This window comes from Orbicella franksi, chromosome 8, assembly GCF_964199315.1.
Source record: "Orbicella franksi chromosome 8, jaOrbFran1.1, whole genome shotgun sequence".
NCBI classification, from domain to species: domain Eukaryota; kingdom Metazoa; phylum Cnidaria; class Anthozoa; order Scleractinia; family Merulinidae; genus Orbicella; species Orbicella franksi.
Genome location: NC_138152.1, coordinates 26,559,914 through 26,573,588, shown reverse-complemented (window position 1 = coordinate 26,573,588; position 13,675 = coordinate 26,559,914). Strand labels below are relative to the sequence as shown.

The 13,675-nt window shown below is 39.3% G+C and overlaps 2 protein-coding genes across 2 annotated transcripts; both read left to right on the top strand.

Annotated features, from left to right (window-relative positions):
• Positions 1-4,371: 4,371 nt before the first annotated feature.
• Positions 4,372-10,943, top strand: LOC145495061 (uncharacterized). The gene is made up of 4 exons (XM_081474637.1): positions 4,372-4,647; positions 6,143-6,205; positions 9,213-9,518; positions 10,638-10,943. Exons 1-4 carry the CDS (start codon positions 4,498-4,500, stop codon positions 10,749-10,751), a joined length of 633 nt encoding a protein of 210 aa, XP_081330763.1. The 5' UTR covers positions 4,372-4,497; the 3' UTR covers positions 10,752-10,943.
• Positions 10,944-12,562: 1,619 nt separating this feature from the next.
• LOC145494304 (BTB and MATH domain-containing protein 38-like) lies at positions 12,563-13,439 on the top strand. The gene has a single exon (XM_081473746.1). It carries the CDS (start codon positions 12,789-12,791, stop codon positions 13,437-13,439), a length of 651 nt encoding a protein of 216 aa, XP_081329872.1. The 5' UTR covers positions 12,563-12,788.
• The last annotated feature ends 236 nt before the right edge of the window (positions 13,440-13,675 follow it).

Sequence of the window (13,675 nt, the reverse complement as noted above, 5' to 3'; positions counted from 1 at the left end):
TTTGTTATTATAATACCTGGAACAACACGAGAAGTTCATCTTCAGCATGCCGCTAGATTATATTTTCCGTTTGGCCTACTCCGAGATCTATTCTTACGTTGGTTTCCTGTTAAACACAAAGGATTGAAATCAATAGAACACTGAATCTGTTGTTTATTTTGCTTCATCTCAATGCCGACGCTATCATGAGACTGGAGGGTTTTACGCTGCTACTCTGGGCTGAGCTTCTTCCGGTGTCGTAAACGATCAAAGAGAGATGTAAAGCCCGAAATATTCCGTTCTTGTTATTTTGTCAATGATTGTAAAAGATATGCAGGATGTGATAAATTGGTTCATTAGAACCATTTTTTTACGATAACTGCAGAAACTCTCGCGCGCTCATTGACTAATTTTCATTGTCAATAAGCAGACGGACACATGATTTTCTAATTTATGCGATGCGTCAACGAGCGAGAGCGGACAATTTGACAATTTGTTATCGTAAAAAACAGATTCACATCAGTTTTTCAAGCATCTGTCCTGTTATTGTCAATGAATTTGGTCATAGCATTGTCAAAATAGTCTGCGGATCCACTTGGCTATCGCCTCGTGGATCCACAGCTACTTTGACAAAAATTTGAAATTCATGATCAATAACAGGAAAGACCTATAAAAAACTGACGTCATGATCAATTTGTAAATAGACAAATTCTGTCAAACATTTTATCAGTGTAGCTTGTCAAGGACAAAAATAATTTCCGACAGCATCGATAATAATCGATTCCAATCGATGAATCAATCGTTGTCGATTACTATCGGCGATCGATTACTCACAACTTTTTTTCTTCATCGATTTTCATCAATTGCTATCGCCAATCGATGTCAATCTTCGATTGATATCGATTGTTATTATATGGCTGTCTCACAAGGACTGGGAACTACCAAATTCACGAATTTGATTGGCTGAAATCAATATTGAAAGCGGTCTAGATTTTCCCATCAAGACCGGCATCTAGACCGGTAATGTTTTGCAATGAAAAAGTTACAAAGTAAAATGCAAAATCATTGAATATTTTCATCCAACAATATTTACTTATGGAAGTGCCAAAGAGCCCGATGAGAACAAAAAAAATTCTGGCAGAGTTAAATTCAGCTTATTGCCGTTCGCAAGCAAACTGTCAGTTAGTACAAACCTGCTACGTTAAACGAATTAAATTGTTCTTGTTTGTTATATAATAAACATCTGATTAAAGTACACCTAACACCAATTTCTTTTTTTTTTCGCTAAAATAATAAAGCTTATTTTGTGGAGTAATCTGTCGCAAAAATTCTTCGATTTAGTTAGATCTTTGATTTTCTAAGGCTCGTCAAAGTACGTCAAAACGCCGCCATTTTGGTTCACGACCGAGTTTAACGGGGCATAGGTCGAGGGCCGGATGTGACGTCAAATCCAGAACACGGTGATTCTGTAAATTCGCATATTTACTTGTTTCTGTGGGGAAAGGCTGGGAAAGTAGTTGGAAAAATGCTAGCCAGGTGCGTTGTAGTGGGATGTAGCAATACAGCAAACGTACAGGAGGTACTGCGCTTCATGCCATACCGTTTTATGGAGAGATGATCGTCCTGAAGAGAAGAAACGTACAAAGCGATGGTTCGATTTCGTGAAAGCGAAACGTGTAAAGTGAGAGGCGTCTGAGTTTGGTGATCTGTTCTAACCGTTTCAAACAAGATGATTTCGTTCGACGCCTGGATTTTCAGGGAGAGGAAGGGATTTTGCTGATTCCACGACTTAAGTGAGACGAATTTGGAAAAACCGCTTTTCCATCGATTCATGCAGCCGTCAGTCAGCACAGCCGATAGATACAGAAGAATGGTGAGATATTTTTTTCTGAGCAAATGTTCCCTGCTTTGGCATGTTAGTTTCCTTCCTTGTTCAATTCTTTGAAAAATAAATCTGTAAGGGTATTTTCAGCGAGAAAGTCATGCGAACAAGCACACTAGTTTGGAAGACCCACCGTTCAACAAATGCGGCCATGGAGACATTCAAGAAAGGAATGGCTTAGAATTAGTTTATATGTTCAGAACCCTTTTTACATGTGGGTATTATCAATATACAGAGAACATACTTCGACCAGGACCAGAACAATTTCAAGCTGTCTGTGTATGTGTCTGTTTCTGCATGAGGCTTGTAGACTTGAATTGTATTTATAGGAAGTTTTAATTATTGATACCATGGTAACACATGCTTATGAGATTTGCATCTCTGCTGACCAAATGCTCTTGCAAATGAGGACATTGTTCCAGAAACATTGCTGAAGACACAACTATTTCCCTTTTTGCCCAGCACGGGAAACATTGTTGCGACACAAAAAATGTTTCTGATAAATATTATTTTTGACAGGGACATGGTTGTGTCCATAACAATGCATCTGCAAGTTGCTGCACTGTAGAAAAGCCATCATTGAACTGATGTTGTTGTTGTTCTTCTTCTTCTTCTTCTTTTTATTATTATTATTATTATTATTATTATTATTATTATTATTATTCTTACTATTACTATTATTACTATTACTATTATTACTATTACTATTATTACTATTACTATTATCATTATCATCATCATCATCATCATTATTTAGCTCATATTAGCTGAGCAGGAGGTGTGTATGGGAGAATCTTGACTGAGGATTGAACGCAGTGAGGTCTGTAAACACGACCGAGGTTAAGATTCTCCCATACAGACTGACTAAGCTTGGTTAATAAGATGTTTACTATAATTTGCAAACAAGAACAATTTAATTCTTTTAATGTAACTGGTTTGTACTAACTGACATTTTGCTTTGCTCTTTTTTCTCATCGGGCTTTTTGGCACTTCCATAAATAAGTATTGTAAGAAGAAAACAATGATTTTGCATTTTAGTTTACAACTTTTTCACTGCAAAGCATTACCAGTCTAGATTCCGGTCTAGATGGGAAGATCTAGTCTGCTTTCAATATCAGTTTCAGCCAATCAGATTTGTGAATTTGGTAGTTTCCAGTCCTTGTGAGACAGAGCCATATTATTATTAGCTTGTCACTGTTTGCCAGGAAATAGATTATAGAATACAGAATCAAAGATAAATAAATAAATATATAAACAACATAATTTTATTGTTGTCCAGGTTGATTGCGACATGTAAATGGTCAGTGAAGGGACACAGACATTAAACTTTCCACTTGACAATACAAGAAAGAAAGGCATCTGCTTCCAGTTTGTAACACAGGATTATAACAATTCACATTTCTAAGCACAAGCGAAGAAAAAGGGGTCCTTTTGATGTTTCATGGGCCTTTTCTTATTGGTGTGTTGTGCGAGTAAAACAAACTGTCTATGTCAATGAATCAATAGTTCCCTACGCCTGGCTAGTGAAGGCAAAATGTTACTGCCAGTTATTCATTTCAGACTCCCTGTAAAACTACATTTAAGCTAACCATGATCTGTTTTCACAGATCGGAAGCTAGCTGCATGAAGCGGCTGTAATTCGCAGGGTTTTATAATGGCTACGTGCAGTCTAGAGCGTTGGATTAAACGAGGGAGACAAAGCATGGAATCGTACGATCAAAGTCTACTTACAATGGCAGCCGTCCAACATGGCGATAGCAGAAAGCTGGTATATAAGTATCGTACTTGAAATCGATCTACTAAACCAAGAACCAAGAAGATGGCGGTCATTACGAGCTGAACGATGGAAACGACTTTCAAGTCCCATCTGTTGTACACCATTTTACGTCAGGCTCTTTCGAAGTTGTAAGAATTATTTCAATCAAACCTGGCAACGGTGTGCGGAAGTTGTAACAGATAATTTTTGGTACGCGTGACTTATGACAACTGATAAAGACATGTAAAGAGAAACCAGAACAGTTGATGACAGGTTACTTACATGGTAATCATGTTGCGTTTTTGGTAGTTACTATATCTTCTTTTCTTCTTTTTATTTCAAGTAGAATTTTGATGTTTTCGTCCACTAAATGGTATTCTGTAAATCGGACTGACGAATCAAACTGAGGTTTTGGCGACTCATATTAAACAGACGATATCATTTTCGTATGCGAGATTCTTCCGTTGTCACGTCACGTATCATTTGTTTATGTTTCCGGGGAGAGAGGTATTGTTGGAGTGTTCCGTAGGGGTGTGCCACAAGGCTTTCTAAATCCTGATTTAAACACCTCGAAATCGCGAATCGTATCGACGGCGTATTGCATATGATCAGTTTGTCGGTGTTTTCGTACGTTCTCAGGGTGAATGCATGCGCAGACCAGAAGGCAACCCAAATCCAATGTACAGGAAGATGTATGACTCATTTTAGAACAAAGCTGCTCCAGAGCTTTACATACCCTACCCCTACCCCCCCCCCCCCCGGAACAGCTTAATCAGGCAAACACGCAATATTGAGTAGACCCGTGTTATAGGGTTCGATCTGAATTCACTTAAAAATACAGTTCTGTGGCTATATTTCTTCCACCTCGCCGAGCTTTAAAATGGAGCATAACAAGCAATTGTTGAGAGTCATCTCGATCGTTCAGATTATCATGAGCACCATCTTTTTTGTACTTGGCATGGCGGATAGGTATTACGTCCCCTTCATATACACCAGCTACTTGTTTGCGCCATGTTGGATAGCTGCTCTCGTAAGTACACTAAGATGTGAAGTTCGGGCTCTTGTCCCTCGTTCAGCGTTGTCTTAATGTTATCTTAAAAGAGACTGTGTTAGGACGCTTATAATTAGGTCTCGATTAACGTTAGTAGAATTCTTCCTGTAAACTGGATTTGGCATTCCTCATAACGAACAAACGGTTACAGTTCATCTCTGCGTGTTTATAATTCTAAGCAGTCCACGTTTAACAGCGATGGAAGGAGTGATCCATCACGCACAATTTATTGTCTATCTTTGTGCTAGAGGAGAAGGTAGCTATTTCTACTTCCCTGAGTTTTTGTACGCAGTTAACACGGAAATTAAACCCGACATCTTTTTCGCTTGAAGCAACGTGAGCACGCAGGCCATAGAGAAGAAAGAGGAAAAGAAATGCTAAATATATTCATCACAAATTGCGAATAGTTTATTAAATTAAATGTTCTCGCTTGAAACATAGCAAGTTGAGATTAGTCAGAACGTGTCTACAGTAGAATTACTTGTGTAAACAAACCTTGCCTTCACTATGGATAACTGCCGACGAGGAAATGAAATGTATATCACGTCGTAGTAACGCTTGACTGTGGCCTAATAGCAACATTGGGGAGCTCAAGCAATGACGACGGCGACGCCAAGGCCTAGGACGACGGCTGGAGAAACAAATTTATCTCTTACCTTTGAAATTCGCAATAATCTAGAACTATTCAGTTAGGACCAGTTTGCCGAGCATTCTAAAACCCTACTCAAACTAAAGATGTAACGCCAGCGATCAGTTCCAGAAGTAAATACGAAAAATTAGTCATCGTGGATCACGTTCTTCAAAATGCATAGAACTTAGCATTTCACGTTGTTGTTGTGCAGAAGACGGCTATGAAATCTACAAAAATTTATAACGCTCGTGCACAGCCATCGTTCTGCTCATTAAACGTTATGTTTGGTGGCTTCCTGGTTGCCGTTGTGCTTTGGTTAATCTCCCTTTTAGGGGAAACTGGGTTTGGGCATAAAAAAATTAATCTCACCCAAGCCTTACATTAATAAACGTTGTCTGACCGTTAAGAACATCGATTCTCGACTCGTTTCGTGCTTAAATTCTCGTGCATGTCGAGCAGGCTTGGTACACGCGCAGACCGAAGACTTCGGAGACCGATAAACGACCCTCAAAGTAGACAAAAAACATTCGGCTTACAATAATCAGTACACTTTTCAACTTTGCGTACGTTAACTGTAGTGTGTACTAACGCTATACTGTAGGGTGACGATTGAAACTCAATAATGATAACGAACCACGGCAAAATAACAAAACTGCGGTACCGAGGTTCGACCTTGTACGGAATAGTAAGCAAAATTAAACCTGTGCCTCAAAGAAAAGTGGCGCCCAGCGCGTGGGGAGACCGTTAAGCAAGCACTAACTCATTTAGACAATTATTATTTTATATTCTACTTTTACCACTTCGATTTTTGTTTTGTTTTGTTTTGTTTTGTTTTGGTCCAAGGTGTTACCAGCTGGTTTGATGGGATCGATTTTGGTCAACAAGGCAAGTCCCTCCTCGACTTTGGTAAGGTAGAAATTGAACATCCTGATTCACTCGCATACATAAAACGGTACAAATGTTTTATCTACTTTAATATCTCGAAATATCGCTCTTTTCTCGAGATACAAAAACAACCAGTTTTTCTGGCAACTTATTTACTGTATTCTGGCACTCGGCCAAAACATGCAAAATAAACCTAATGGTTCATTATGTGCTCTGTCTGTTGCGTAGTGAAGCTGAAATGATTATTTTGTGTAAAATAATAGCGGAGCTTGGCCGCTAAGCGGAGCCCCATAACTATAGGAACAGAACCACGCGCATGCATAGAACAAGAAAACCATACAACTCTTTTTTATGGTCAACATGGCTAGCGGTATGGATCACGGTTGCTTGAGACCTTCGACGAACACGACGTCATGCAATATAGCGGCCATACTCCAGCTAATATGGAGTTTAAGAAACCACGACGAAAAAAATGAATTTATATTTTACCCACGAATCTCGCGATACTCGAAAGACATTACTTTGTTTATCACTGTCAAAACTATCGCAAAACTAAATCCGGAACAGAGCAATAAATTTGAAATAAAAATTTAAAAAAAATTAACCGTCGTGGTTCATGTTCTCCAGACAGCGCAAAATTTAGTCATTTCACCTTGCTGTTTTGCAGAGGACGGCAAAGAAATGTACCGAGAATTATAACGCACGTGCACAGCCATTCTACTGCTCATTAATTCTTTTGTTCAGCGACGTTGCCGTTGCCGTTGCCGTCGTGGTATTCTTAAATTCCCATTAGCAGGTCGACCTAGGCATGCAGCTTTCATATTGGATAAATTTGATATTGAGCATCCATGCTATGGTCAATTAACACCTGTCAAAACAAGGTATCCGCTGACTAGTATCACGTGACCATATCGCGGGCTCAGGTTTAGGCCTAATGAAGGTTACTTATTTTTTTAAATTGACCGCTGATCAGGTACTGGTTTTCAATGAGATTGCAGGCTTAAGCCAGGTTAATTTATCTTAATTAGGAGCTCCGCTTTTAGGCTTGGATAAATCTATATATTATAGCTGAAAGGAAACCAAAATCGAAGTTGATCGTATGAAAGTAAACGAAGTAATAATAATAATAAAGTACAAAATGAAGAATATGGCCAAGCAAAAACGAATGAATACCCTTGTCATCATCGCTTATTGCAATATTGCATTGATATGGGGCAGCGGAAAGAAGTAGGTTTTCCAAAACTAAAAAGAAAAAACACTCAGAAAACCTCAGGGAAAGGTGGTCTTCTAACTTCAAAAAGGTATTTTCTGAAAAAAAAAAAAAAAAAAAAACTTTATAGGACAGTTTTAGTACCAGGTTAAAGGACTTTGAGCTTTTCCAGGTCACATGCCACAATAGTACAATAAGTGTTAAAAAGTGGTGTTCATTATGAATACGATAACATATTAATGAACGGTTCGAGAAGCATGGAATTAAGTTCATCCTGACCATAAGCAAGTTGTCCAGGGGACAAATCTCAGAAAAGTGTTTTGAAGGGCTTTTTAAAAAGGTTTACTAATATTGACTACAAAAAGTTTACTAATATTGACTAATGTTAACTATCTTAACTGAATAACAGGGAAAGCATTTCATAAATTGCGGATTTTAGAAATTTACGACCTAGGTAATCGTGTCCTACACCAATTTGGAAAATTTGACAACATTCAGTTGAAATTCAATGGAGATATCGTGTTTGAAATATTGGTGATCCGTCCATTTGGTCGTTTTAAGAAATAATTAAGTAATGGTAACGGAACTTCGTGTCGTCCAATTCGGTCTGTTATCATACTCGTGATAAACAAATCGATTTTGTTTTCAATCGTATGATTACAGACCGAATTGGACGACACGAAGTCCAATTACCAATTAATCATAAAAATTACAACTTCCGAGAAAAGAAGAATAGCCAAGTTATGAAAGAAAGGGAAAATTTGCATTAAAAGGCTGACAAAGGAGGCATAAACTGCTCAAGGTTGTGATTGGTTGATTTAAACTACAACTTTGAATGTGATTGGCTTATTGAACTGTCCGATAAAAACTGCCAATAAGAACTTGGCAAGTGAATTAGTAGGAAATCAGGGTTTTTTAAACCAGTCACAAGAAAGCCCCAATTAGCCCAGCGAACAAGAGGGGAGCAGACGCAGGGGGTAGGGCTTATGTCGAAAGGTTTTACTTAAATTTTCCATTGAATACCGGAATACGCCGCACCTGTCATAGAAAATTTAACTAAGAATAAAAGGCGTATAAGGTGGTACAGGAATCAATGTTCAGGACCATGATGCAAAATTCTTATAAGTACACATCTCTTAAGCTTTCCTGTAAAGTATAATTAAAATGTATTGAATTGAATCCATTTTGGGAAGTAATTAAGTAATGGACGTACCTATGGACGTCCCTATGGACTGTAAACAGCCGTTCCTATAGGAGTTGCCATGTTAAAATATGGCTACCAGCGCGCAGATTCGTTAATTTCAACGTAAATCAAGGAGTAATTCGAGGAAAATCGTCTCAAAATACGTTTTGCAAATGGTTAGGGATGTTGAATCTTCATGTTTCGAGAAAACGTTTTTAGGAAAAAAATTGTATGTGGATGTAAAAGACCACCTTAATCAAAACCATTTTCTTCCAGATTTTAATGCCGAGCACCATAACTATAGGAACAACACCAATGCGTACAACCTACGACGATGACCTAAAAAGATCGACCGAGTCATGCAGCTAACCTTCGTTATGGTTTGCTGATCACTCGCCGCATGCCAAAACACGGTATCCGCTGACCTGTATCCCTTGACCGTATCGCGGACTCAAGTTAAGCGCTCATAAAGGTCACGTGTTTTTTTAAGTTGATCGCTGCCAAGGTATCACCGGCTCAAGCCAAGATAAGTTATCTCAATCAGGAGCTCCGCTTTTGGGCTTGGCTAAATCTATATATTATGGCCTTGTTCGTGGGGTTTACTCTGAAGTCGCCTTGATTTTAATTCTTTTCAGATTAACGCCGTGAGCTCCGTGAGCATGACAAGCGTCATAGTATCAGGCATAACAGCGTATCGATATAAATGGGCTGTGGGCAGTGTACTGGTCGCTAACCTATACTCTGCAAGTACGTATCTGGAAGTCACTAACTTTGCCAGCAAGGACGTGGCTCTTAAACTCACCGACCAGGAAAAGACTGTGGTAGCAATAAGCTCCTTGGTTGCGATATTTTCCACCATTGAGGTTGCCCTCGCCATTTGTGCTGCTTGGATCAGTGATTCTCTCTACCAGCCCCCCACCCAAGAGAATCAAGTCAGTCAGGTATGTGATGTATCTCATTGACTGTGTTGGCCACTGTATTCTCTATCAGTTAGTAATAGTAATTGGACCGAGTGGAGTACAGTTCGGGAAGTAATCGCCCGAGTAATTTCAAAATCGGACTAGCTTGAAGCGCGAGGCCGATTTGAAATTACGAGCACGATTTCTCTCTGAATTGTAGTCCACTCGGTCCAGTTACTAATTAATCATATTTATAAAAATTTGGAAATTAAAAAAAAAGTCTTTGGGAAACTTCTTTTGAGCGAAAAAGTCAGTAGTGCCTCCCATACATTTTACTAATTGTAGGAAATATTAAGAAGGAAGCCACTAAAGCGCACGTAATCGACGTGAGTCACGTGGGTATCAAATTACAGGTATCCGCCGTAATTGGACACCAACGTGAACGCACGCCGATTACGTGACAAATAGGCGCGCGGAGAACCAGTTAGGATCGATAATTTTGTTTTAGGTACGATTAATAATGGTAATAGACTGAGTGGAGTCCAATTCAGTCTGTAATCAGACGAGTGATTAACAAAATCGGACGACCGCGAAGCTGGAGTGCGATTTGTTAATCACGAGTATGACTACAGACTGAATTGGACGACACGATGTCCCGTTACCAATTAATCATAGCCATTACAATTTTCCACAAAAGTAAAATTTTCCTTTGAAAATGAGCTTTTAATAGTGATTGTTATAGCGGAGCCTTATCCTCCACAATTTTACAAAGTCAGTCTCTTGAATTGGTTGCTATAGAGATTGTAATCAATGTTGTGATTGGTGGATTAAGTGGAGAGGTCCTAAATGATTGGCTGATGTAACAGTCCGATTACAGGTGTCCGATTATAGTCAACTGTCCAATTACACTGTCCGATTACAACTTTGCAGATTAATTAGAGCAAAATACAGCAGTTTATGCAACAATCACATCGGAGGAAATTGTAATCGTTATGATTAATCAATTAACCAATCAATCAATTAATCAATCAATCAATCAATCAATCAAATCGTTATATTTCACGGCCGTATTCTTTTTTTCAAATTCATATGTTAACCGTGATTTGCGTGGCTCAACATAAAGCTGTCGAAACATAACTTTTCTTTTTATTGAACTTTCAGGCAGAAAATGTGTATACCCAGTTTGAAGCCGGATATTTGCCATTGCAGCCGATCTATGCAGCAGCCCAGCCGGTGGTTGCTATTCCACCACGCAGCTACAATGCCCTTCAGTAAATGCCTTGCTTGCTTTTTCACAGTTATTATGGAAAGTAACTGTTGTCTTCTTAGTGAAGCCGTTAGTCATCGTAAAACTCAGAAATTAGTAAAAGTACCAACATGCTATACGCCACTCAGGATTTACGCCCTACACCCCACCATCCCTTCCCCCGCAATTGAAGCCCTACACCCCATCCGTCCCCCTTCGCCCGCTCAAAATGCAAAGAGACCTTCTATATTAAGCCTCTCAGAAAATAATCTGTTGTATTTGAACTTATATTTGGGAAGTGCCATTACAAAGAAACTTAACCAAAATCATTGTCAACGTCATTGTCTGGTAGATAGGTGTAAAAATCAGTGTAGCCTTGGCACGTAAGATTTTTACGCAGTTTAAGGTTTCTTACGAATTAACGACAGTACTCAACCAAGGCATAGGGTATAAACTACTGTTAGTATTAACTACGATATTTGCTCGGTATGTGCAAATATACTATGATATACAAATATACTATAATATACTATGATATTTGCATGGTATGTGCATATTCCATTGTCAATAAAGTTTGATATCGCTTGCTGTTCGATCAGTTTGGCATGTTCAGGAGGATTTCAAACTGACGCCCCAATATAATATTTTGCGATTTGCTGAAATGAGGAGCCCTCTGCTAAGATAAAGTTTCTCCAACATTCTGCAGTTATAAACCCGACTGATTTTCAAACGTAAATGTCCCTACTTTAATTAGCCACTCGGAATGTAGTCCCCCCCACACCCCCCGGGAATCTGAGATTATTCTCGGAATTTAACGGTAGGCTTGTTTATGTCATAGCAGTTGCATGTGGAAAATAGGAACAGATTTACAGGGAAAGCTCCTACCCCTCCCCCCACCCCTCCCCCCACCCCGGTCTCTCTTTCTCTCTCTTAGCATCACCTTTCCGCGAGGCGTAACAGAAATCCACGGGGCAACTATCAGTCAATAGTTCCTCGAAAGAAACACTCCGTTGTTTAAAGAGACAGTGAGTAGCGTAGCCCGCAATCAGAGAACGGCGTACGTGATAGAACGCTACTAGATTTATAGTAAAACTCGATAGAAACACGGAGAACAAGTTTTCTATTTCTTTAATAAAATGAGCATTCAATATTACGGTCGAGAACTTTTGTGGGGATCGAGGAAAGATTGACGAGGTACGCGGAAAGTAAATAAACCTAGTCAATCTCTTAAGAGCTGGCGATTGAGTAAAAGGAAACTTACTATAGTTAACGTTTCTACCAGGTTTGATTTTTATCGGCGTGCTATTGTGATGTGTCGCGAGACGTTATACAATTCATCGGGCCACCCTTTGACGTTAGCGAAAGAATAGGCCTACATTTTCAAATAAATTAGCGCTTCTTCGCTATCAGAACCTCGGGCAAGTTGTGCGGCTAGAAACGATGAATCGCTTGTCATTAACCCGAAACTGTTGCCTAAAAAATATTTAAATGGGATCAAACATCTGGGATGGTTTTCAAAATGAGGAAACTTCGCGGATGTTCAAGCGCGTTGAACTGAAAAGGAGTGGAACACATACTTCAAAAAAAGCTTGGTCGATTCAAATGGCTGGGACTTAAGGCATAACTATGCTTAAAGGACTATCTGGCTTAACCGAAAAAAACAAAAAGATCAGTAAATACGAACTTTAAAATACCCATTGGTGAGTGAACGTTGAAGACGCCAAAATTAATTATGCCCTTGTGCCGGTATACACAAAAACAGACGCACATGCACAATGGGTTATATGAATTCAAATCAATACTTCACAGACCGTTACATGTAGTAATGGTACTCGGCCAAGGCTGAATTCCAAAATAAAAGTTATTGCTTTATTACCGGGATAAAAGATATTGCGTTTATTTCATACAAAAGAAAGTTGCTCAAAATGCGAGCTACTGTTTCGCGAGCCAATGAAAACGCTAACATGTGAGCAAGTGAATACGGATGCAAATTAGATAACCGAACCAAAACATCAACAAAAGCCGGCTCGATCAAAACGTGGAAGCAACGCTCATTTTGGTTTTTAATGGAACAGGAAACAGTCATCGAAGGAGATCATTTGCTACGATTCACGGATCTACCCCGTGATGCGATGATAAAAGAAAACATTTTCCACGCAACTGATTTCTCCAAGCCATGGGCCTCAAACGATGTGATATTTGTAGTCGAGGAACAAAGGTTTTATGTTCATCAGTGGATCTTAACATGGTGGTCTCCGGTATTCGATAAAATGTTCTCGTCGAACTTCGCTGAAAAGACAAAAACAGAAATCCCTCTTCCAGGCAAGAAAAGCGTTGAGTTTCAAGAATTGATGTTGATGGTTTACTCTCTCGCTGAGAGACCAATGACAATCGAGAATTGTTTCCTCTTGTTGAAGCTTGCTGACGAATATCAAATGGAGTTTCTTCTTCAGAAGTGTGAGGACTTTCTGGTGGCTGCTTCTGATTCCATCTACGCTGGTCGTTTGAGCATCCACGAATTTTTCCCCGATTTTTCATCACAGCCATCCAAACCCGAGAAGGAACAAGTTTTAGCCTTGATAATAATTGCGCAGGAATATAAACTGGACAGGCTTCTATCGGATTGCTTACACGAGGCTCGTTATTTCAGCCTGACAGAACTCAAAAAGGAATATAAAGAGTTATGCGATCTGCTTGAGCCCGATGTAGTGCAATAAATCCTTTTAACTTCTTTTTATCATTAATGGAGGGCACGCTTGTCGTATACGTTCGGACTGTCGGTATCTGCAGTTGCAGCAATCTCGTATTTTCCAGACCGCTAATCAAGACGGACGCGGGCTTTGGGTACAAGATATTCTTTTTGAAGTGCGTATAATAATTTTTGATTAGCTGCAGAACGGAGTTTTTCGTAGTTCAAGATCACTCGACGGCTACTCTCTCGTTACATTTCTGT

What these genes read in the sequence shown, in the direction of transcription:
- LOC145494304 (XM_081473746.1), top strand. Translation starts at nt 12,789, where the DNA reads ATGGAACAGGAAACAGTCATCGAAGGAGATCATTTGCTACGATTCACG.
- LOC145495061 (XM_081474637.1), top strand. Translation starts at nt 4,498, where the DNA reads ATGGAGCATAACAAGCAATTGTTGAGAGTCATCTCGATCGTTCAGATT. An exon ending in CAAGTCCCTCCTCGACTTTG is followed by an intron (nt 6,206 to 9,212) that starts GTAAGGTAGAAA and finishes AATTCTTTTCAG; the next exon opens with ATTAACGCCGTGAGCTCCGT. An exon ending in AAGAGAATCAAGTCAGTCAG is followed by an intron (nt 9,519 to 10,637) that starts GTATGTGATGTA and finishes TTGAACTTTCAG; the next exon opens with GCAGAAAATGTGTATACCCA.